The sequence below is a fragment of the Phyllostomus discolor genome, chromosome 5, assembly GCF_004126475.2.
Source record: "Phyllostomus discolor isolate MPI-MPIP mPhyDis1 chromosome 5, mPhyDis1.pri.v3, whole genome shotgun sequence".
Lineage (NCBI taxonomy): Eukaryota > Metazoa > Chordata > Mammalia > Chiroptera > Phyllostomidae > Phyllostomus > Phyllostomus discolor.
The window spans coordinates 170,767,925-170,792,927 of record NC_040907.2 but is presented as its reverse complement, the minus strand read 5'-3'; the positions used below and the strand labels follow the sequence as shown (position 1 = coordinate 170,792,927).

The 25,003-nt window shown below is 49.8% G+C and overlaps 1 protein-coding gene across 1 annotated transcript; it reads right to left on the bottom strand.

The window, feature by feature from the left end:
* ABRAXAS2 (abraxas 2, BRISC complex subunit) lies at positions 1 to 22,493 on the bottom strand. The gene is made up of 9 exons (XM_028513239.2): positions 22,392 to 22,493; positions 18,636 to 18,726; positions 13,578 to 13,614; positions 11,466 to 11,532; positions 7,061 to 7,251; positions 6,080 to 6,199; positions 5,317 to 5,401; positions 3,096 to 3,210; positions 1 to 577 (listed from the first exon to the last, which is right to left on the bottom strand). The coding sequence occupies exons 1-9, from the start codon at positions 22,488 to 22,490 to the stop codon at positions 105 to 107; spliced, it is 1,278 nt and encodes a 425-aa protein (XP_028369040.1). The 5' UTR covers positions 22,491 to 22,493; the 3' UTR covers positions 1 to 104.
* Between the last annotated feature and the right edge of the window lie 2,510 nt (positions 22,494 to 25,003).

The window sequence follows — 25,003 nt, the reverse complement described above, 5'->3', positions numbered from 1 at the left end:
TCTGAGAAGGCAGTCCTCCCTCCAGACCGAGCCCTCGAAAGCCTCTCTGAACGGGTGAGGGAGGGAGCAGTGCCCAGGGGAGAGTGTCGTCCGGGCGGGCTCCGCTAAATCTGGGACGTCTGAGGGTCCCTGGAGCCCCCGTCGGGGTGCGGCACGGGCCGCGCATCCCTCGCGTGGGGGCATTCGCTGTTCGAGGGCTCTGCCGGGTCGATCAAATTCTCGTAGTCGCTGTCGTCCGACTCCTCCGCACTGTGTCCGGCCGCCCCCTGGGAAGGAGGGGGGTCCGCCCCCGCCCCCGAGTGCTTCAGTCTGGCGCTGCTGGGAGCGGCGTGGCTGGAGGAGCCCACGGCTTGAGGTCGAGGCATAAAGACGCCGGTCTCCACGCGAGAATGGCTCAGAGTACTTTCTTGATTGTTCGGGTGGAAATCGGAGTAGGGGGGCGGGGGACCCGAGGCCTCGGCGTCTGCCGGCGCACTTCTGCCCTCCGTGCCAGGCCCCGCGTAGGGCGACCGCGGGCTGAGCGCCGGCTCCGGGCTCTCGGCCGGCACCTGCCTGCTCACCACCGCCTGCTGCAGTCCTGGGGGGAAAGAGGAGGAAAACTGTAACACGGTCTGTCGTTCCCCAGCTGTGCACCTCAGTGCACGGACCTGAACGTTCTGGAAAACAGCAACAAAGCAGTGACACTGATTATACTGTTGTTTTACATTCGCACAACACTTCGTAGTTTACAAAGTATTTCTCTACATGTTAATTCACTTAAGCTTCAAAACATCAATACTACCATCGGTACTGATGTTCTTGTTTCCATTACACAGGCAAAACACTAGAGTGTGAAAGGGTAAGTGACCCCACGCAGGGACCAGCTAGAGAGGGCCTGGCCCTGCAGGCACTGGTTCTTTTAAGGCCGGCCCCACCCCCCGCCTGCTGCTGCCGCGACCAGACTCTGCGGACAGAGGATGAAGAAAACAGTCCTCGCCACCCTGGGCAGTCACTGGGACAAGTGTTTTCCTTGACAAGCCTTGTATGGAAAACACTTCTTGACAACCACCTGTCACTATACATGCTCAGACCGCTCTCCCCTTGAAAGCCCCATATCTGAGTCTACAACCTTTACGTTTTTTAAAGTATATTTTAAAAAAGATTCTAGCCCTGGCTGGTGTGGCTCAGTGGACTGAGTGCGGGCTGTGAACCAAAGTGTCGCAGGTTCGATTCCCAGTCAGGCCACATGCCTGGGTTGCAGGCCACGGCCCTCAGCAACCGCACATTGGTGTTTCTCTTTCTCTCTCCCTTCCCTCTCTAAAAATAAATAAATAAAATCTTAAAAAAAAATTCTATTTAGCCCTAGGTGGTGTGACTCAGTGGACTGAGCACCGGCCTGCAGACCAACGGTTGCCTGTTCGATTCCCAGTCGGGGCACATGTCTGGGTTGCAGCCCGGTCCCCAGTTGGGGGTGTGAAAGAGGCAACTGATAGCTGTTTCTCTCCTACGTGATGTTTCTCTCCTTCGTTTGCCCCTCTCTAAAAATAAAAGAAATTCTTTTAAAAAAGATTTAAAATCTTTAAAAAGATTTTATTTATTTTTTTAGAGAGAGGGAAGGGGGAGGAGAAAGAAAGGGAAAGAAACATCGATCGGCTGCCTCCTGCACGCACCCCAAGCTCGGACAGAACTCACAACCCAGGTAGGTGCCCTGACCAGGAATCCAAATGGTAACCTTTTGCTCTGTGGGACATGCCCAACCAACAGAGCCACACCAGTTGGGGCTACAGTGCATTTCTAATATAAAAACGATACATACTTCTGCAAAATTTAGAAAAGAACAAAGAAAAATTGCCTACCATTCTATCACCCAGATAATACTTAGGATTTTGGTAAAAAGATCACAAGATTTGGGGTTAGAAATGCAAACTTTCGGTGCAAGGCCCCATCTATCTCCTGAACTCCACTTTTACTGTCCAGCCTGTGCGTGTTTCGCATGTGTATGTTTTCTTTAAACCCAGCCAAGATGTTCAGGCCATTTTACATCCTAGTATTTTTGCTGAAGACTATATATTGTCACTGAAAATTCACTTCAATTGCTGTACAGTACTCCACCATATAGACATACCAACATTTATTCCACTATAATACTACCGTTGTTAGTTCGACTATTTTAATGGGCTGTTTCCCAGATTTTAGAATTATAAAGTTGTGATTAACATTCTTGGGCGTGAATCCCTATCTGTGCTTCTGATTAATTCTAGAGAACTGTGACAGTAGAAATGAACCAGTCATCACTTATTTTAAAGATTTTATTTACGTTAGAGCAAGGGGAGGAGAGGGGGAAAGAGAGGGAGAGAGGCACCGATGTGCGAGAGAAGCACCGATCGGTTCCCTCCCTCACCCCCCCGTCTGGGCCAAACCCGCAGCCCAGGCGCGAGCCCTGACCGGGAATCACACCAGCGCCTTTCGCTTTGTGGACAACGCCCAACCAACAGAGCCACATGGGCCAGGGCGGTTTGCAAATATTCCTATTAAATCACAAATGGTTAACTGCACCCTTCTCTCTTTCACACTTGATATTATTTGTTATATGTTTTATTAATTTTACTTACAAATAGTACATCTGGGGGCATCACAGCAAACGTGCCTGTTACTGAGCTGGAATTAATGGATTCTTGAGCCTAATTCTCATTCAACCAGCTGGGTCTTTAGCTTAACGGTACCCACCACCCACAGCTGCCAGTGAACAGACACTTAAAGCCCTTGCCACGACGCTGCCTAGGAACCAAACATGAAGTTAACAGAGTTTGCAGCGGGGCCTTTAAGCGGCCACAGCCCCTGCTGGGCGGGCTGGGGCCGCTGGGGGGGGATGTCACCCCACCGCGCACAGGTCTCGGGGTCAACATGCACACTGGTCCTCGCCAGTCGCTCCCCAGGGCGCGGAGACGCCTACCACTTCCCTTCTGGAAAAGCTTGAAGGAGAGTGGACGCCGCTCCCAAAGGGCCTGCCTTGGGGCTTGAGGAGTGCAGGAGGATTTATGTAATTCACCGTATAATTCGGTGCTTAAAACCAGACACTCCCCTGTCACTGAATGGTAAGTTAATAGGAAACTCACTTCTTTCTTGTTCCTTTTCATTCTTCCTCTGAGTTATTTGTCTTCTTAATTTGTTCACTTCTGCTTGGTAAGATTCGACGACTCGCTCACTCTTTTCCACATCTGCACACACTGCCTGGGGGGGGAATGACGACAAGAATGACCCGTTGAAATCCACTCGAGAGCCTCCCGCACATGCAGCGTGCACCGCAGACCCGGGAGGAGCCGAAGCAGGTGCGTCCGACAGAATGCACCCCCGAGGGCCCAGAGACCAGCGCTCTGCTCATGCATAGACTTGCTTTCTCAGTTTTAAGACGATTACGCTGTTAGTGCATAAGTTCTTGAAAACCAAGGGTAAGTGGGAAAGATATCTATTTTTCTTGGATTTTTACTGAAAATGGGAAGCCAACGTTTGATACTAGTCTAGCATACAAAGGACGCAAAAAAGGTAAGACAGGAATTAGATGCTTTCAACTTTTATGTATAACCAACAATCACAAATCAGATAACATTAAAAAAAAGATTTAACAAGAAATATTTATAATTAGGGAGAGCTGAAAAAGAAAGTATCATAATCAAGATTTATTTACTTATTTATTTTAAAGATTTTATTTATTTTTAGAAAGGAGAAGGGTGGGAGAAAGAGAGGGAGAGAAACATCAATGTGTGGTTGCCTCTGATGTGCCCCCTACTAGGGAGCTGGCCTGCAACCCAGGCATGTGCCCTGACTGGGAATCAAACTGGCGACCTTTTGGTTTGCAGGCCTGCACTCAATCCACTGAGCCACACCAGCCAGGGCTCACAGTCAAGATTTAATGAATGCCCTGGCCTGGTAGCTGAGTTAGTTAGAGCATCATTCCCAATACACCTAGGTTGTGGGTTCAATCCCCAGTCAGGGCACATACAAGAATCAACCAATGGCTCTGGCTGGGTGGCCGGCCAGGTCCCCCGTTCGGGGTGTGTGAGAGGCAACCACATACCTCTCACACACTGATGTTCCTCTCCCTCTCCTTCTCCTTCCCTTCCCCTCTTTCTAAAAAGTAAATAAACAATCTGGAAAAAAAAAGAATCAACCAATGAATGCATACTAAGCAGAACAACAATTCGATGTTTCTCTTCTTTCCTCTCTTGCTCTAAAATCAATCAATAAAAAAATATTTAAGAAAAAGATTTAATGAAAGATAACTACTTGAGATTATGTCTACGTAATTTAACCCTTCACACCAGCGCACTCCACGTGATACTGGTGTTTCCAGAGCAGGCCTCACACAAGCGGCAATGAACTGTGTCTGAAGTCTGCTGGAGGGTGCCGAGCCTAAAGACAGCACGGTCAGGAGTTCAGGACAAAAGGCCGTTTCTCACTGCCCGTTCCTTCCACAGCAGGAATACCAGAAACTGCGGAAAGTGGGCCGGTCCCCGGTGAGCCGGCGAGAAGCTCCCTGCACCGCCACGTGTGCCTCACCCCGACTTGGAACTCGGACCCTGGACTCTGCCTGGGGGATGCTCTCTTCCTGGGCCCCGGGCTGATCTCAGCCCACTTCTTCCTCCTCCTCCTCCTCCTTGTGGCTGCCTTCCTTCCTCACTAGAGGCCTGGGCCTTCTGCCCCAAGGGAGGCCTTCTCCAGGCCTAGGAGGGCTTCTTCGGCTCCACCCCCTTCCTCCTGGTCCTCAAAGCCTCTTTTGTTCTTCGGGTTTTGGAGAAAATGACCCCTGAGACAGCATCGAGTACGGTCAGCACCTAGCTCAGGGTCTGGCTTGCAGGAGCGGTTTCCACAAACACGTGGTGCAGGAACGAGCAGGAAGGAACAGCTCCGCCGCGGTCCTCCTGCTCGACAGAGGGACCAGGGCAAAGCGAGTGGACGCGAGGGGAGGAGGCCGCGCTGCTCTGAGGCAGGGGCAGTCCCTGCTCAGTTGCAGCAGCTGAGAGAGCCGTGTTCTCAGCGATCGATCGTGCTGCAAACCCGGGCACATTGTCCTGGAAGCAACACTGTCACAAATGGGTCACAGGACTGAAAACAGTAACGCTGCCACCGTTCCCCAGAGTGCCCACTGCAGGCACAGACGGGAGACGGGCCTCTGCGGGCCGGCAGGGCGCCCGCTGGACGCGTCTGACACCACTCTGGGGGGGGCATCCTCGAGTGTTGGCTGTGGTTCCTCTGTCAGGTGGGAGAGTGTCAGAAATTAAAGATTAAAAGCGTTTGGGCAATACAAGTAAGATAAAAACTAGGAAGGAAGTCAGTTACCTGCACTTTCTCCTGGAGTGCATTGTAAACCTGATAAATCGCCCTGATGTCTTTCATCACCCCGTCCTTGTCAAAGAAGTCAGTACTGGAAGACAGACCGAAGAAAGACGTCACAGGAGTTCCCCCAACTGCTACGGGCCCGGAAGGTGTCTTCCTATCCCTTCCACCTTCATCTAGCCCCTAAATGCTGCCTCTACGAGGTGACAGTGTACCAGAAATAACATCCACACAACCAGAATTATAAAGGTGAAATAGAAAATAACCCATGTGACCAATGCAATTTAAAAAATAATAAAAAGCTAGGTTCGATTCCCAGTCAGGGCACATGCCTGGGTTGCAGGCCATAACCCCCAGCAACCTCACATTGATGTTTCTCTCCCTCTCCCTCTCCCTCTCTCTCTCCCCTCCTCCCTCCCTTCCCTCTCTAAAAATAAAAATAAATAAAATCTTTAAAAAAAAATAAAAAGCTATCAATTTTTTAGTGACCATGGTTAGCTTTCAGGATCTCAGAATTATACATTTTCTAGACAAACTTTTGTATCAATTACAAACAAAAATGTGGCAGATGATTAAAAAAGGAAATGGTAAAAGTAAACAATCTTTTCAATGAGAATAACATTTTGATACATAGTGGTGATGGTGGAGAATTACCTCACCACACTGTTCAATTTTAATCATATCAAAGTTGATTTCACATTTCTCCATAAACCTTTTACATCAAACCAAAGAAAAGAAAGACCTTGCGGTTTACCTTGCCACTTACCCGTGCTCTTTAACAACTTCGGCATAACTCTGGGAAGTATTTGGCACCGAGGACACCTTGTACTCCTGCTGGCTGGTGTTGCCGAGGTTGGGAATAGCCAGGGATAGCCTCTGATTATACCTGCGGGCAGAGGCAAGGGGCACCCGTCAACAGCTCCGCTCCCTCCGGCTGGAGAACGGGTCACGGCAGTGCGGTCCGGCCTCTGCCCTGGGGAACTACGGGAAGGCCTCGCCACGCACCTGCTTCCAGACAACCCAGGGATGCCCATGTTAGCGATTCCTGTCCTTCCCTTAGAGCAGACACTTGGCTGCCAACTCCTTGAGGGCAAAGGGCATTCTGATGCCTCTTCTGCATCCCCACAGAGACAGAGTGCTGAGGAGGGTGTATCTTCTCAGCAAATACTACTAATACGTTACTGTAATCTTGCAAGGGCTATTGAACGATTAATAACTATTTTCGCTTATGCCAATTTAATTTATTCTACTACAAGCGAATTTCCAGAGAGAAACCTTTCTGTTGTTTACAACAGACATCGTGATCTACAGGATCTTTTTTTTTTTTTATCAAGTTCCCAATGCAAAACCCTCGTTAACCAGCAGGTGGATCAATCTTACAATTCTGTCTCTACAATCTGTGCTTTGAAACTGCAGTCAGACTTCCAGGCGATCAAACTGCATTTCTACATAACGGATCACGGAGGAGCAGATGATGGTTCCCAGCTGTTCATTCCTATGAGGACTGACGTGTCATTAACACACCTTGCTAATGCTTGTTGACTCAAAAACAACTCTAATTTATACAACTCGCTGACAGGAAAATACCTTCTCTAACGACAAAGAACACTGGCTAGGCGAAAGTTACAGGAGCTTTTCTCTAGAGATGCTATCAAATGCCCACTTTCAAAGTCATAAATCTCGATGACTTGTACCAACATCCTTCCGGTCTGTGCAAGGCCCGCGTGCATGGGAACGCCGTCTTTACCTCCGATTTGGTCTGAAGAGAACGTATTCTAAAGCGTGAGTAGAGTTGTTGGCGGTGGAGATGAAGCTGAAGAGGAGGAAGACGAGGTCGGGCACCCCGAGGATGCGGGTGAGCTGCTTGTGCAGGACCTGCTCCCTGTAGGACATCTGCTGCTGCGTGTTCCGCCGGAACCTGTACCACCCGATGACCTTCTGCAACGGGAGCGGAGGAGAAGCATGAAGCACTGGACGAAGTCTCGCAAATTCAGCTCTGAACGCGTCCACCCGAGCACCGGCACACAAATGAGAACAGCTCCGTGTGCATCGCTCAAAGTGGAGAGCACCCCGACTGCCCACCAACAGGGTAAACGAGCTGGTGCAGCCACACACGGGACCCCCGCTCGGCAGTGAAAACAAACCACTGGTACACACAGAACAGACGAATCCCAAAATAACGATGCTGAGTGAGAGAAGCCAGACCCGGACGAAAATGTGTGCCACAGGATTCCATTCATGTAACATTCTAGAGCATGCAGACCAATCTGCAGCGACACGACACTGACCCAGCGGAGCAGTGGCTGACTGGGGTGGGGTTGGGGGGTGAGAGGAGGGGTCGGAGAAGGGCCCGAGGAGGCTGCGGTGGTGGACACGGTCGTTAGCTGATGATGATGATGATGATGATGGTTTCATGGGCGTACACACGTATCAAAACTTATCAAAGTGTATACTGTATGTGCTTTATTCTACAGCAATTTTACCTCAACACACTGACAAACGGACAGACTTTAGCTCTGTCAGTTCTAACTACAGGTTAACGAAGCTGGTTAAGTGAATTTAACTGATATGCCTTGGGAACAATGTTCTGCTAATGTGACCAGCTGGACATCTGGAGGAGAGACGACCTGTAAGACTTCTAGGAGCTTGCTGAAATGTTCCTGGGCCCCCCAAACCTGCAGAATCAGAACCTCTATGGGCAGAGCCAGGAATCTGAATTAAGATAAGTTCCTTGAGTTTTTCCTTGTGCATACTAAAGTCTGAAAATCAATGTTGTAGAGACAATTAATTCTTTATTAGAAGAATGCTCACATAGCTTCTGTCTTTAAAATATACTCGCTGAGTGAAAAAACACGTTTTAAGATATAAAAGTAGCTTAAAATTGTGTAATGTTGCCCTGGCTGGTATATAGCTCAGTGGGTTGAGCATGGGCCTGAGAACTGAAGGGTCACCAGTTCGATTCCCAGTCAGGGCACATGCCTGGGTTGTGGGCCAGGTCCCCATTAGGGGGCGCAAGAGAGGCAACCACACATCCATGTTTCCCTCTTTTCTTCCCTCTCTTCCCCTCTGTCTTAAAATAAATAAATAAAATCTTTAAAAAAATGACTGAGTAGAGCAGCGAATTAACTCATTAAATGTTTATTCCATTCTTAACATTTTTCAATTAAATATTAGATTTGAAGTCTGCCCAGTGGTGGTAATTTTTTTAAAGTTCCCGTCATTTTCTTAAAAAGTGGACAGTAATTAAAACCTTTTCTCCGCGTCCGGCACTGTTTCTGGTACCTGTGTGTTTTTAAGCCTGACATCTCAAGTGCACCTTTTCAGGTAGCACGATAACCCTTGTGAGCTGAAGACACAATTTTACCTTTCCTGGGGGCTCAAAATGTAAGCCAGGATTAACTGGAAAGCTTTTTAGTCACCTAAATATTATACATCATCTTTGCTTTTATGGTAGAAATGTGAATTTTTGAAAAAATCCTTAAAGAGTTTATATTAAGTACAAGGTACCACAGAAAATGCAATGACATATAAAGTATAGTTTTTGCCCTTAACAAATATCATGAAAAAAAAAACACATTTGTTTTAGCACAAAGTTCTAGAAAATTAAAACCACAGATCGACTTTTAACTTTTTTGAGAATCCTGGCCTTACAAAAAGCAAAGTTAATTCCACAAAACAACCTACGTTTGGTCTACTGAGTCTCAAAACAGCAAATCGAATTTTAAAATCCCCGAGTCAATTTGGAAATGTGTCCATGTCCACCACTAAAAAGCCTACATAGTATTTTACAAGGCACAGCACTTTTTAAAAATGCCTTTTTAAAAAAAAATTTCAATTTCAGTGGGCATTCAATATCACAGTGGTTTCCGGTGGCCAGCCCAGGGGTCAGACATCCACACAACTTACGTGTGGCCACCCCACCCAGTATCCATTTGTAAGATACATTTTAAAAAAGTCAAATAAAGTCTCCCTTCATCAGCAGCCCTTTCCCAAAGTAACTACTTTTAAGTTTGGTTGGCTTGCTTCCAGATCTTTCTCTGGACATTCGAACACTCATTCAGACTTGTTTTTAAATAGGCCCAAATTATATTACTTCCTTCTTCGAGTAACATTAACCTGGAGACCTCTGTGTCATCACCCGAGAACCTGCTTCATTCTAACAGCTGCTTCATGGCCCACTGCACGGAGGGACCAACCTCACTTACGTACCCATTCCCCACCGGCGGACATTCAGATTGGTTTTGAAATTCCCACGGTTACCAAAGATGCAGCACACACCCTTACGCACCGGGTCAAGAGGCCAGGCTGCTGGGTGTGAGCCCTGGCTCCATGGCCACTCCCTGGGGGCCGTAACCAATTTAATGAACCTTCGCTGCTTCAGCCGGAAAGCGGACGAGAGAAGCAGCAGCGATGCGCCTCACAGGGCTGCTGCGAGGATGAACCGTGTCACCGCGGGGGAGTGCTCAGAGCACGGCCCGGCACAGAGTCCAAGTGGCCAGTAACGCCAGTTTTTCCCATCTTTGCGCCTGGATGCTATAACTTACTTGGGCCAGATTCCCAGAGGTGACCCTGCCCATCTGAAGTCCTGTCACTGCTGCAAGGCCCTCCTGCTGAATGTCGGCACCGGCTTCCATCCCCGCCCACCGCCGCGCCCCGTTCCCCACAGCCCTGCCAGCGCGCCCGGCTATTAGCGACCCTTTCACGCGCCGCCAATCTGATAGGCAAACAGAGTGTCGTGTTGCTTCCATTTGTGTTTCCTGACGGAGGTCAGACGTCTTTTCATTTATTTCTGGCCATTGTGGATTGCTTTTTGTTTATTGTGAATTTCCTTTTGATAACCTTTATTCATTTTTCTCACTTGAGGTTTTTTCATCTATTAAAGAAAACTTCCTGGATCTTTTAAAATAATGTATTGATTTTAGAGCGGGGGGAGGAAGGGAGGGATGCAGGGAGAGGGAGAGAAAGAAACATCGATGTGTTGCTCCATTTACTGACGCATCCACTGGCTGACTGACTCCCGTGTGTGCCCTGACCGGGGATCGAACCTGTGACCTTGGAGCACAGTGACGGCGCTGTGACCAATGGGGCTCTCTCTCCTGGCCAGGGCTCTTCCTGGAGCTTTTACTAGATGGTGAGTGCTGTAGAAAACTGGGCTCCGATAAGAATTCTCAGGGAACAAATTTTAGCTTTCGAAAGTATAGTGCAGATTCATTCTCTAAAGTAGGAAAATACCCGGCAGGAGGCGGCGAGGCGGTGGGTGAGGGAGAAGGGCCGACTGCAAGAGGCCCCAGGACGCAGGCTCCTGGGCAAGTCCTTGAAAACCGGAGAGCAGGACATGACGCCCCCGGCGGCTCCAACTCCCTGTCCCAGGCGGGCGGGCAACCAGCTCAGACTCTGCGGAGGCCGAGCGCCCCGAGCCTGCTGTCACCCACAAAGCCCTGTGTCCTCTCTTCCAACCCGTCCCCTGCCCTCTGCACTCCTCTGCTGATCCCACCTGCTCCTCTCCCTCCCTCCACCCGACGGGGGCACGGAGGCCGAGCCGGCCCCAGACACCGCACTGCTCTGGCCCCTGCGCCCTTCTCAGACGTGGCAGGGCCACGCCCCCACTGCCACGGTTGTTGTCACCCACAGGTATCGCTTCAGAAGCTCTTTTTGGTGATATGTGCTTCTAAGCAGAGGCATTCTGCTTTCTGTTTGACAAGGTGAAAACTTTTATTGGTACTTTTTTCCTCCAGAAATGGTTTAATAACCAACCTATTTTTCTGGAATTTACATACCAAGGTAAAAAATTATAAAGTTAATGCACATGTTATTAAATATTTACTAAATTATTTTTTAATTATAAGTAGAAAGACAAAACTACCCAGACTCAATTCAACTACTGTCAATTTTCAGATCATAGTTCATTTCTTCTTCTGATCTTTACATAATGGAATCATACCATAAATATCTAAACTTTTTTCTATTGATGTTATCATAAACATTGTTTCACGTCTGTAATTTATCTTTAAAACGTATTCAGTGTAACAGAACTCTCATGTACTACCACCAAGCTGCACTGTTCATTCACACTCCTTTCTGGTTTTAAGCTTTGCGGGACGAGACAAGGACGGCCTTCCAAGTCAGGACGGGCAGCACATGCAACCACGTACCTTTCTCCGGTCTTTGAGAATCCTGTCCAGACTCTCTTCGTTAACTTTGCTTGCATAGTCATAAAAACTGTTTGTTTAAAGAAAAAAAAGAGGATTAAAACCACATGAAATTGCGACAGGGATGTGCTCAGTGAGACATGTCCACAGGTCACCTAACCCAACTCTGTCTTGGTAATAAAGGGAGCACTGTCTTCGACAGTTACGTGGAGAGAAGTCAGCCCACATGCTTTGCTGACACAAGGTCTCTGTTGCATCACGTTCGTGGGGGTTACTCCCGGGGGGGGCATGCTGATAGCAACTGACTACAGAACATGTGGCATCTTCTCCTTGTTTCTATGTACTAATCACACACACGCGCACACACACACACACAGACACACACACACACGGAATGCAGTTCACCTCCTGAGCAGTGAAGGGACATAAACATCTGTTGAATGCTTAACCAGAAGCTTAGCTGCACGCTTTCTCTTGTCATTCATGCCATTCAATGCTGGGAGGCAGTGGTTTAGCCCAGAAAATCAACAAGTTTTATTCCCATTTTGTAGACAAAGACTATTGAAGTTGTGTGACTTAACCCAAATCATAAAGCTGGTGGCCGGAAGAGCCAGGATTTTGAGGCCAGGTCTGGCTGGCTTCAAACTGCACGCTCCCCCTGAAACAGACCCCCCTGACCAGGGCCCTGTGCCAGGCGGGGGCAAGCACACTAGTGTGTGGGCCTTCCTACCACTGGCCCGGAGCGCCGCCTGCCTCCCCGCCCCCCAGCGCAAGCCCAGGCCTTCTAAGGTAGGAAGGAGCTGGAGATGCAGGAAAGAGCTGGGAGCCGGGGGACACCAGCCCCACGCAGCTGCTTCCCGCCTGGATCCCGAGCACATCACCCGGCCTGCCTGCCTGCCCTCTGCTTCCTTTTCTGCAAAGAGTTTAGACTGACTGTTTCTATCAGCTCTAAGGATTATGAGTCCATGATGAAACTGAGTTAAATTCTTGTTCCGGTATGGCTTTGCTGACAGTGTTTTAGGGAATTTCTCAGAAGGGCACGGCAGGGCACACCCAGTGAAGCTCTGGAACAGTCAGGGCCCACGTGTTGCTTTCTCGGACCTGACGGAGGCGCCGTGTGGAACAGGGCCTGCCTGTGCCATTCGCTCGGAGATGCTGCTCCGAGGAGCTGCCGCTGGCTCCCCCGTGTCCTGCTCCTCTCTCAGCCCTGGCCCTGTGCAAACCCCGGACCGATGGGCTCCTGGCCGCCCCTGAGGCCTGCCCGCAGGTGGCCGGCCGTCTTGCACGAAGACAGAACTCTGAGGTAAGGAGAGGGGGCGGGGTGTGTGCAGGGGAGGAACAGGACACACGTCCCCAGGGGCAGGGAGCCGGCAGGTGCGTGAGGGAGGTGGGGCTGGCGGGGACACCAGAGAGCAGCACCCCCGGGAAGGGAGAACGGGGCCTGGGGGGGCGGTTTGGGAACACGGACATGGCACCCTCACACTGCCCTCAGGCAGCAGGGCGGGAGCTCGGAGCGGGGGCAGGGGCCCCGTGGGAGCCCGGGGAGCAGCGGCCAGTGTGCGGGACCCCGGCCTGTTCCCCCTCCCCGCCCACGGGTCTCTCTGCCACTCGCGGTCTCCCTTCTGAACGTCTCTCCTCCCACTTTTTCCTCTTTCTGTCCTTCAGTTTGTCATAATGTGCAACTGGTGTACATTAACTTAAACACAAAAGGAAAGTTTTATGTTGTCTTTGGTTACATTTTAAAGTGGAATATTTAAAAGTGAACATTTTTTATTCCTCCTAAAACCCCCCTCAGTTATTTTCCCGACACGTGACCCTGGCTGACTTCCTCCTCTGGGGTCGAAGGGCTCTTGCTAGGGAGGCCGGTGGGACGCCTCCCCTCCAGGCCCCTGAGAACAGGACTCACAAGAGGCACACAGGACTTGTGCGCCCCCTCTCCTAACCCGACGCAGTGCCACCACGCACACAGGCGGTACTCCATGAGTGAGTGGCTTCGGGTGCCCTCAGTCACACGCGTGCGTCTCGGGCCATAATGAGCTACAAGCATAAATCCACTAGTTTTTAGTCAATTAACCTTTTAGTAAGCTAAAAGCTGCAAAGAAGGGTGTGGCTTACCTAAAAAGTTTTGAACAAGGCTGATGGTTATGGATTTCTGTAATTAGAAAGAGAAAATACATATTAGTTAATCATATGAAATACAGACAATTAAAAAGTAGCCCAGGATTTTTTCTCCCCAAAATCGCAGGCAATAAAAAGATAGTTTTCCTCTTCCGAACAGGCGCTGTTGTACGCACCAGCGAAGCACTGTATTTTTATAGTACTTCAGCATAGAAGCACATTCTCAGAAGCAAGTACACCGGGGAAGGGCGTTGTGTCTCCATCAGATCGCGCGGGTGCGGGAGCGGGCGGTGCCGGGCACCCTTCTCCCGTCTCACTGGGTCAGAGTGCGGAGGGGAGAGCTGCCCCGACTGGACACATGTCATCACGGTGGGTAAAAGCTGTGGCATGGCTTGGGGAGAGGGCCTCACCCACCCCGCCACCAACCTACTAACAACTCGTGACAACTGGGGCCAGGCGTTCTGAAGGGGAAGGGAGGGAACTCCGGAGGTCTATGAACCCTTTCGAAGACGGTCAGCATCGAGGGAAACTGATATTTATAAGGCAGATCTGAAAAGGTTGCTGTGATTAACCAGAACAGTTGCTTCAAGCCCATCAGGGGGCCGGGGCTCTGGCGTGCTTTGTAAGGCCGTGAGACTAATTAGCCATTCAATTCTATGAGTAGCATTCTCCTGGACAGCGGCTCTACCTGCTGTTGAAAATGTCACGGCCCAGAGCCACAGGCTGCAGCTGTGACCCACCTGACACGAAACCACGGCCCTAGAAGGCAGGGGCTCCCGGCCTCTGCGCTGCTGCAGCTGCTGCTGCCGCCCGAACGCGCGCGCAGGCGCGACACTTCCAGGGAAAGAGTTTACTTCCCCGGGAGGCTGCTGACAGTGATACAAATAAGCAAGCCTCATCTACAATAGAAACATGCCCTCCTTTTATCACCAAATGATACTGTTACACCTTCCTAAGTTGCTTCAGAGAGGCTGTTAGTGAAGTAATTAGGATGTGAAACATCTGTAGCAAAAACATTATCTAGACTGCAGGGAAAAGGAAAAAAACCCTCTTCTACCTGACAGGGAAGAATGCTTTAAGACAGTCCCTGGAGTAAATGCTGAACTCTGAACGCACCTCCTGTCATCGACCGCCCCAGCAGACGCCTCCCACAGCGCACGACCTGGCTTAGCAGCGCACCGAAGAAGACACACTCTAGATAGTGCGGGTTTCCTGCAGGAGCTGAGGCTCCCTCCTGCCAGACTCCTTGCAACACCTAACGAAGCACCCCAAGGAGGGAACAGGGCGGCGGCCTCCCACACGATGCTGGATGCTGCTGCAGACGGCAAGAGGCTGGCGGGCGCACTAGCTGGTGGGCGGGCCTCTGGCAGGGCAGCCTCCCGGGACCGAGGCTTTCCCGCACATCTTACACCGCAGAGGCCCCTCGTCACGCGTGTAGGGCGACTCCGCACACCCGGCCTTGCGAGTCCCCGCTGGGAGGTGCTGCTGCTCCTGCTCACCTTCCCATCCCCCGCTTCCCTCCTCCCCCCCATTCTTTCCTTAACTGCCACCGCGTCACCTCATCCACCAGGGGGACCCCTGCTGCCTGGGGGGCTCTGCCTCACGTGAGTTGGCACAGCTTTTGAAATCACTGTGTGCTCAAAACACGACACAGATGCTTCGTGTTCAAGCGTGGTGTTCAACACAAAGTCCCCCTCGCCGTGCCGGGTCCAGTCCAGATGTCCGTGCGTGGGCTCACACATCTCCACACGTACTACACCTGGTCTATCTATTTTATTGAAAACGTCCTACTCTGGGGGTTAAGTGATGCCAGAAAATTTGTCCCTGTTATCACTATGAAAAACTACTTTGCTTAATGCTTGGCCTTTCCAGAGCCCTGGTTCACACTTTCTAATAGAAATTCTATTAATTTACTTACTTGCTCATTTATAAAGTATAGCAGAGGTACGGCATTGCATCAGTCTCTGGTTTACAACACAGTGATTCACTCGCCTCGTGAAGTGATCGCCACCTCGAGTCTGGCAGCCGCCTGCCCAGGCGCGCAGGAGCGATGGATGGCATGAATGCCCCCGTGCCCCGTGCTGTGCACTGCACCCCGTGGCTGATCTGACGACTGGGAGTTGGCATTTCTCACCCCCCTCCCCTGCCCTCCAGCCTCCTCCTCTCTGGCAGCCGTCCGGTGCTCTCATGCCTGAACCTGTTTCTGTTTCGTGTTTTCGGTTCCACACACGAGTGAGTTCACACGGTACTCGTCTTCGTCTGTTCCGCTTTTTCACTCTACACGACACTCCCCAGGCCCACCCACCGGTGCTGTCGCGAGTGGCAAGGTCTCCCTCTTTTTCGTGACGCTCACAGCACGCTGCCCCCTCCTGCGTGCGCCCCACCCCACCCTCGCCCACCGGCTTGCCCTCGGCTCTCGTAAAGGGCACTGCAGGGAGCACAGGAGGGCACCCACCCTCCGAAATGACGCTTCTGCTCCTTTGGGTAAACACCCGAAGCGGGCTGCTGCTGTGCACGGCAGTTCCGCGCTGAACGTCTGAGGACCCCGTGCTGGCTGCACTAACGTCCATTCCGACCAGCAGGGCGCGAGGGCTCTCTCTCCACATCCTAGACAGCGCGTGGTCTTTGTTGTCTTCCTGATAGCAGCCGTCCTGACAGGCGTGCGGTGCTGTTTTCGGGGTTTTGCTTTTGATTTCCTGATAATTAGTGACGTTCAGCATCTTTTCATGTGTCTGTTGGCCATCTGCATGTCTTCTTTGAAGAAATGTCTATTCGGATCCTCTGCCCACTTTTAAATTGGATTGTTTGTTTTTTGATGTTGAATTGTTATGAGTTCTTTATATGTTTTGGATATTGACCCCTATTGGCTATATCATTAGCAACTATCTCCTCTTCATGCAAAGTAGGTTGCCTTTCCAGTTTGTTGGTGATTTTCTTCACCGTTCAAAAACTTTTTAGTTTAACAGAATCCCATCTGGCCCTGGCTGGTGTGGCTCAGTGGACTGAGTGCCGGCCTGAGGACAAAGGGTCACCAGTTCCATTCTCAGGCGGGGCACATGCCTGGGTTGTGGGCCAGGTCCCCAGTAGGGGGCATGCAAGAGGCAAACACACATTGATGTTTCTCTCTCTCTCTCTCTCCCCCTTCCCCTCTCTCTAAAAATAAATAAATAAAATATTTAAAAAAAATAGAATCCCATTTGATTTTTTTTCTTTCATTGCCCTTGCCCAGGGAGAGGTATCCAAAAAGATAAGAGTAAAGTCAGAGAGTTCACTGCCTGTGTTTTCTTCTGGGAGTTTTATGGCTTCAGGGACTACATTTAAGTCTTTAATCCACACTCTGTATTTATTTTTAAAAGAAAAAGGTATCAATACATTTAAGATAATACTAGTAAACACTTTGTTCATGAGATCGATCCATAATCATTTCAAATAATAAACTGAAGGCAGATCATCAAATAAAGGTTGTCCGGTAAAAGACGTTTGTCACGGCGCTGTGTCAAGTGGACTCGACGGAAACGGGTGTTCACTGCCAGAACCAGGGGGTTCCTGAACCAAAGAATCACTACATTATGCTGCGGAATCTGAATTACTTTATCATGCTATTTCTTTAAATGTAAACAGCTGGCATACTAATCAGAAACACTGTTTTTGTGGTCACGCCAGATGAGGGAGCCCTTTCTTGCACGGTGTGCTGCGCATTAACCACACCTGGCATTTCAACCTCCGCCTACCAAGGTAATTTTGAGAACTCCAGTGTAAACATTACATCAGTGCACAGATGTCCAATGAAGCCACGTTCCCCCCTGCAGGACTTTGAGGAATTAGGCAAAACAAAACAAAACAAAACAACAAAAGCAAAACCTCAACGAGAGAACGCTGTGCTTGCAAACGCCAGGTCTTTATTGAACAGGTCAGTCCTGTGGAAGCGGGTTTTACGGCTCTGGTCCTTCAGGAGCCAGCTCGGTCTCTTTCCCCCAATCCTGACCCTCCCTCGCCCCCAGCCTGGCCTCCCAATCCGGGTACCAGAAGGCGTCAGGACAGGCTTGAAACTGATGACTTAGCCCCAACATGAGCTGGCCTTCAGGAAGTACTGTGAACCGCCCCTCGTCACACCAACTGTGTCTGGGGGGCAGGTCCCCTGCCTGTCTCACTCACTCCTTGCCACGCCCCCCCAACACAGCACCCTGGCCCCGAGTCCACCTCCTTCACGACGTCTGGGCTGACGTCACCCACGAGCAGCTCCCGGCACCCAGTCTGCGGGATCGGTTCGTCCCTGGTTCACCGCATGCGTCTTGCGCTGCCCGGTGTTTCTGTGCACCTGTTCGGTCCTCCCCACGCCCCTGGAGGGCAGGAATGTATCTGGATACGCTGCTTGAGGCCGGGCATGCGCCTTACACTTCAGTAAATGTGGGCAGTACACGTGAATGAAACGCCCCTCGCATTGTTCTGAGCGTCAGGAGGTGCTGTTTGGGGACGCGCCTGAGGTACAGCTACAGGGACTGTGATCCTCACTGACGAGAAGACCGACCCAACAGAGCATGGGCGTCCATCAGCACGCCTCCGTCTCTCCCCTAAACTGGCCGTCAGACTTATTCTCCAAAGGCTGTACAGATTTAGCAAACACCTTACGTAAACGAGTGTGAACATCTTTGCCAGACTCCTTCAGAAAGGATGCGTAACATATCCTTTCATTGTGGTGGGAGGTGATGCTGGCAATGGGGACAGCTGCATCTGCAAACCTGGGGTTCAGAGTGGTTTTAAAGGGACCACGAAGTGCCACGGCACGCAGGGATATAGTTGGAGCCGGGTCGGTGAGTGGGTAAGGGGCGGCTTCACAGAACACCCGAACCCACAGCTACGTGCTGTGCGTCTGCCTACAGTGACTTGCAAAAGCATTCGTAACGCTTCCTAGTGCAAACAGCTGCGCTTTGATTCTAGCGGCTTTCTCCGTGCCTTTCCCATGTGCGAGGTTCAAGTCAGCGGAGGGCTGGGGAACGACAAACGCACAGTGCGTGTGTAAGAAGGCACCGTGAGGTCTGTGACGGACTCACTCACCGATGACTTGCAGGAACTCCGTGTTGCTGATCTGTGAGTCGCTGATGCTGAAGGTTTCCTCTTGCCTCACCTCTCCCAGCAGAAACCCTTCCTAGAGGCAAGAAAAGAAAACAGCTGCAGACTAAAAACAAAGACGATTTTTTACTGGCATTAGGAGGCATTTAGGACACAAATCCAACAGTAATCCAAATAAGCTCGGCGTGCAAACTGCCATTCTACAAACCAACGAGACGAAAGCAATCCGAACTGTATTAACTGGGTTGTTTGAAAAAAGGATCCCGCGCGAGAGGAAATATTATTTTAATCCCTTCAAGCCTTCCCTGTTTTTCTGAGGTAAAAATGAGTAGAGTGAGTTCATCCCCTAAATCCTACCAAGTAGAACAACTAATGTCAAGAAAGCTCAGGAAGCGGAAATATTCCTAGCTTGTTTTCTTGAATCAGGATACAATTTATGTCATTGCATTAGAAACACCACTAATGAGAAAAGGATGAAGAAGTTAACACAACGCACAACTAACGGCTCTCGCACAAGCCGGCGTGGGGAGTTAGGGTCTCAGTGAATGAATGACTGCCTATCACTCACGTGACAGTGTTTCTTGAGTACACGCGGAGGCTAGTTCATTCACACCTTTGGAGGGCACCTGCCACTGGGGTCAGCTCTGGGTTACTCAGCATACAACCCACCGCCGGAGCACTCGCTGTCATGCTCAGCACCAGCCGTGGGAGAACGGAGGCCCTGAATGCCGAAATAACCTCCCTGTTACTGATGGGGGTCCTGGAACTCCCTCCCCAGATACCTGCACGGCTCCCTCCTTCCTGCATTAGGCTCTCTACTCAAAAGGCACCTAATCACAGAGGCCTTCCCTGGCCAATGTAACGACAAGCGCACCTGCCAGGCACTCTGTCCCCTCCTTCCCGCATTCTTTTCCTCCGTGGTCTTCTCACTATCTGTCATGTTACATTTTTTATGAATAAATGCCTATTCCCCACTAAAGTGTAAGCTTTGTGAGAGCAGGGACTCTGTGCTTGTTTATTGCCGTATCTCAGCACCTAGCGGAGCGCCGAACAACTACTGATGCTCAGTAAATACTGGGAGAATAAGTGTATTGACACAATGCCCTTTACAATATACCTGTTTATATTCTAAAATATATTCTCAAACCAATCAGAGAAGGTTCCAAGTTCAAGAACATTCCCCACTGGAAGTGAGAATCTTGGGGAGTGAGGAGGGAGAGACAGATGCTTTATAGCATAGCTTTCATATTGGATTAGGGGAGTGGAGTGTCCTGACATCCCAAACCATTGTGTACAGGGCATTTCTCAAACCTGAACAATAAAGAGATCTCCTTAAAAAAAATTATCTCATATGTGAAGAAGTGACCGTGACTACCAGTTTGAGAATCACTGACTGGAAAAGCTTCTTTTATCTTATAAAAGTCTTTCAGCTATGAGTTCTCACTACAAAAGAGAAATCTTGTAACAGGCAGAGAAAAAATTAAAATTTCTCCAGAGCTTTAGTGTTCTCGTCTAGAATTGTCGGACTTAGCCAATAAAAATACAAGACACCCAGTTAAATTTGAATTTCAGGTAAACAACAAATTATTTTTATGTAACATTTGGGATATACTCACACTGAAAATTATTTTTTATCTGAAATTCAAATTTCACTGGGTGCCCTATGTAGTTTTATCTGGCAACTCTACTGCAGTTCTCGTTTCGAAAAAGTCAACAGTGACATCAAGATATTCTGAAGCCGACTGTAAAGTAAACGCTTATTTATCTTCTGATCTGGGACCATCCGAGGCACCGCCGCTCTATGGCCGGAGTAGGCAAACTCATAGTGTGTGGGTGCGACGCAGCCTAATTAATGCCTGTTATTGCACAGCCCACAAGCTAAGGGTGATTTCTACACTTTTTAAATGGCTGAAGAAAAACAAAAAAGGATTCTTTTATGATGTGAAAACTTGATGAAATTCAAATTTCAGTGCCCATAAATAAAGTTTACCGGAAATAGTCACCCTACTTTCTTCATCATCTGTGGCTGCTTTCTCCCCGCAGCAACGGAGCTGAGAAGCTGTCAGAGGCCGGTGTGGCTCTCTGTAGAGAAAGCTGGTCACCCCCAACTAATTTCTTGCCTGGATGAAACAAGAATGTACTGCAAAAGCAAATTCTCGGTTCTTCAATGTTGAAATACATGCAATTAAAATAAACTTTATTCCACATCTATAACTGTGTCAAGGTTAATGTATATAAACAGGTATGGTCGTACCCAATACAGTTGCAAACTATTGTCATTGGCGAAAATTTCCATGACGTCTGGCCACCATGCCTGACACAGGGTAGATATTAAAGAGATGTCTCCTGAATTAAATGAACAACAATCCAAGCAATATGACCGTCCCACTGCCGTCTGCAGAAAAACTTACCCCTTTTCAACAGGTAGCTACTTATTCTCACAACAACCTCGTCCCACACATAAACTGTGCCATTACTAGGCAATCCAAAAATCAGAGGTTAAGAAGCATTATTTCAACAATATCTAGCATTTCCACAGACACCAGGAGTATCGCAAACCGCCCATAATACAAGGAGTGGCATTATGTTATGAAATAGCCCGCCGCAGTATCAAAGGCCTGAGTGTCCAGAGACAGGAGCGGCCTCTGGAAAAGCCCACGTTGTGTACATTCTTACCATTAATCTCAACCGCTGGCACTGAAGAGACGAAAGGTACATTCATTTAATGTCATCTAATTTACTAATGGAACCACCTCTCTGTAAGTTTTTACTAATGGAAGCTAAGATTGCTGACACCCAACCAAACCCAGTTCCTTCTTCCGCAGTGTATCATTTTGCTTTGTAATGACAGCCACACACACACGCACATACCCACACGCACACACACAGAAGCGGCACCCTTATTTGGTGAATTTGAATAACTCACTCTTAGCATCACTTAAAATAATGCCCCGATTTGGCAAGCAAATGAAACACTTCCTTACAGATGAAAGACTATCCAGTCTCACACAGAATTTCCATCCCGAGGTCAGTGACATTAAGACAACCCGTAGAATCAAGACACTGAAGCAGGCAGGCTCCGCTCGCTCCGTGGTCTCCAAAGCCTGTGCATTTCCGATCGCTCACGGGTAGGCCTGTCACTTCCCCATTTCACTGCGACCTAGTTCCGTGGTCTTAGAACCTTTGCCGAGGAAATAAACACGCAACTTCAGGGCAAGTAGACCCCACACCTAACACTCCTGTTTACGTTCTCCGTTTCCCATCGAGGACAAGAAAACACACGAGCATAGGTAACAAGTATGAATGGTGACAGCCATGGTTTCCCCTGTCGCACCCCATGACAACCTGTGAGACGAGCGGGCGGGGCTGGGCGCCTGGGGCTTCTTCCCGACCCCGGGCTCCCCTCGCCAGTCTAGAAGCCTGACACTCGGGGAGGGGCAGGCGCTCCGATTCCACTAAGCGACCTCTGACACTACCGGCGGCCGGCCGGGCCAGCTTTCCTAAGACGCAGACCGCTGTCCCGGGGTGGCCGGGCGGCGGAAGGCACTGAGCAAGATGGGCCCATCCCGAGGGACAACGAGCCCCGGGCAGCCGTAGCTCGCCAGGGGCGGGAGCAGCCCGGGTCACACCAGCTCCTCGGGCCGGCCGGTGAGCCTGGGGCGCGAGCCGCAAGTGGTCCCGGCTCGGCGCGTGACAGAGGCTGGAGGCCCCAGCGGCCACGGCGGGGGTCCCAGCACCTACGTGGTCGGCGTTGCTGTTGGCGCTGTGGAAACACACAGCGCTGAAGGTGTAGCCCGAAATGGAAGCCGCCATGATGGAAATCTCCAACTCCCCCATCATGCCCCGCGGAGGGCACACAGTCTTCCGGCCGGCCTCGCCCCTTGGCATCCTGGGAAATGAAGTCTTCGGCAGTTGAGGCCAGGAGGTCGGAGCACGCCCCGCGGGTGGGCGGAGAAGTGCAGGTTTACGTGGGCTGGACGACTCCTGAACCCTGTCCATCAGTGGGTTCGCGCCGGGCACACCCCAGACTTCGCATGTTCTGTATAGCCCCTCATAGTTACGCAAATCTTTTTTTTTTTTTTTTTTTTGCAATAAAATGATTAATGTTAAGGTCCAACATTGGCCCTACTCAAGGATGATCAGAGAGAGAGGATTCAGGCAATTGTATGGTTTGGGGTTTGATATATAATAGAGGTAAGCCTATGTGATTTCAACTTCCATATGACCATTCTGGCTACATTGCCAATAATATATTGCCAGGAGAGAGAGAAGACCCCATTACAATAATCCAGACTTGGGGGGATGGTGTCTTGGGGGTGATTAGAAGGGAAATGGGGGAAGCGGGTGTGGCAGAGGGTGGTAAAAGAAGCAACTGGATTCTGGGTACCAGGGAAGATAAATGGAATGAAAAATAATTGAAAGAGAATGCAAACGACATAAATAATAAGTTAAAGTGAAAATAAAGTATAACAAAGTTAGGAAAAGAAACTCAGGGAAAGAACGAACTCACCTTTCTAATCATTATTCTTTCATTAGTTCCATCTTTCTGGTTCAAAACTGGGCTCTTGATCCTCCACAAAACTCGTACTGCATTCTTCCCAAGGAAACACAGTTTTTCGGACATTTGGGCAGGAACCTTGGAATCACTCTGGACCTCCCATTTTGATCAGTCAGCAGTCTTCAAAATCTGTCAAAACATACGGCTTTTGGGACCTGTGAGCCTGAGCAACCCCAAAAGAAGGCAGAGCGGTAGTGACAGGGTTGAAAAACGTCCCTGAGCCCAGACACCCAGACCAGGAGGGGGTGTGTGGGGAGCATGAGGAAAGGACAGGAAGGACGCTCTGCTCCGTGGGACGGCAGGATGGTCAGGGACCAGTGGGACAGAGAACACAGGGGAGAGCGTGTCCGGAGGCTTGGGAGCTTCGGGTTGAGTTTAATGTGACAAGGGGCATGCATCTAGGCGGCTGCAATAGAAGTCCCCGGAGCTGAGGGCAGAGGGTGGGACTGGAAGTCACTAATAGTCAGAACGATAGCTAACATGTACTGATCACTGATGATCTGGCAGGCTCTGTTCTAAGCTCTCTACCTGTACAGTGTATTGACATTTAATCTGGCCAACAAACTTCTGAAACAGGCCCATTGTAAACTCCATTTTATGGTTAAACAAACAGAGGTAGCATTTATTGGGCATTTATACCGCAGGCACATGGGATTTTATAGAAATCATCTCATTCATCTCTACCGCTGCCCTGTGCCAGAGGCACTATTATCCTTGTTATAAGAATGGGCAAACGGAGGCCTTGAGAAGCATAAGAACTCACCCACAGTCCCACATGGGAAGGCTAAGGCTCAACCCTGGCAGTTCAACTTGAGCCTGTTTTGAAGGCTCACTTAAGAGCAGGTGGTGATAGGGGACAAGGACGGGTTTTGAAAGAGGGTGTACTGAGCTGTGTTGACCCCTATGGGATTCATCAAGAGAGGTAAAGCCTGGATCTTGACCCCTGACTTGCCAACTTGGAAGCCACTGAGAACTCGAGAAAGCCCAGTTTCAGACATGCTGGAGGTGAGCAGGGTGCCATGCTGCAGGGATTGGCAGGCCGAGAGAGAGACAGGCAACCCAGGGTACTTGCCGAGCTGCCCTCCTGCCCCATGACACAGGCACCGGTGGGAGGCACTGTGTTCCTGGGCATGTGACAGCTTTTCCCTGGTGATGGGCAACTCTGTTGGGCCCAAGCTTCCCCCTCCTCCCCCAAGAATCTCTTCGCCCTGAGTGATCAGAGGTGGTACCCCACACAGCCTTCAGGACTAAACAGCCAGAGTAATCCTGGAGCCACAGAAGGAACTCTTTATAAACCGTGGGTTTTTCCAGGGCTCCATACCAACAAGTGTTTATAGCATTCATCACTCACAGTGAAAACAACTGAAGTGTTGGCAAGACATCAGATTGCAGATGGCTTTATCTTTCATGGGTACTTCATAATTATAACCTAAGACTTCTGAAGACCCACTCAGTCCCATTCAAGCTTGCTTTCGCTAGCATCTAAAGTCTAGAAAAGATGAAAACAACCATTCGCCCAGGGCCGCCCTAATTGGCTGTGGCATCCGGTGGTTTTATTACTCTGTAATAAGGTTACTTACGCTCTTTCGTGGGTTCTTTAATCCCTACACACATGGACTCCCTTCTGTCTTTTACTGCATGTTGTCACTGGTGGTTGCCTGAAGATCTTGGAAGGTCTTGTATAGGAGAAGATGCACATTCCGTCCTAGCTGGGATTTCTAGGAGCTGGAAAGGCAACCGTTGAGGTTGTTTACCTCTAGGGCCTTAGTCTGCAGAGTCAACAGAAACGTGGCCT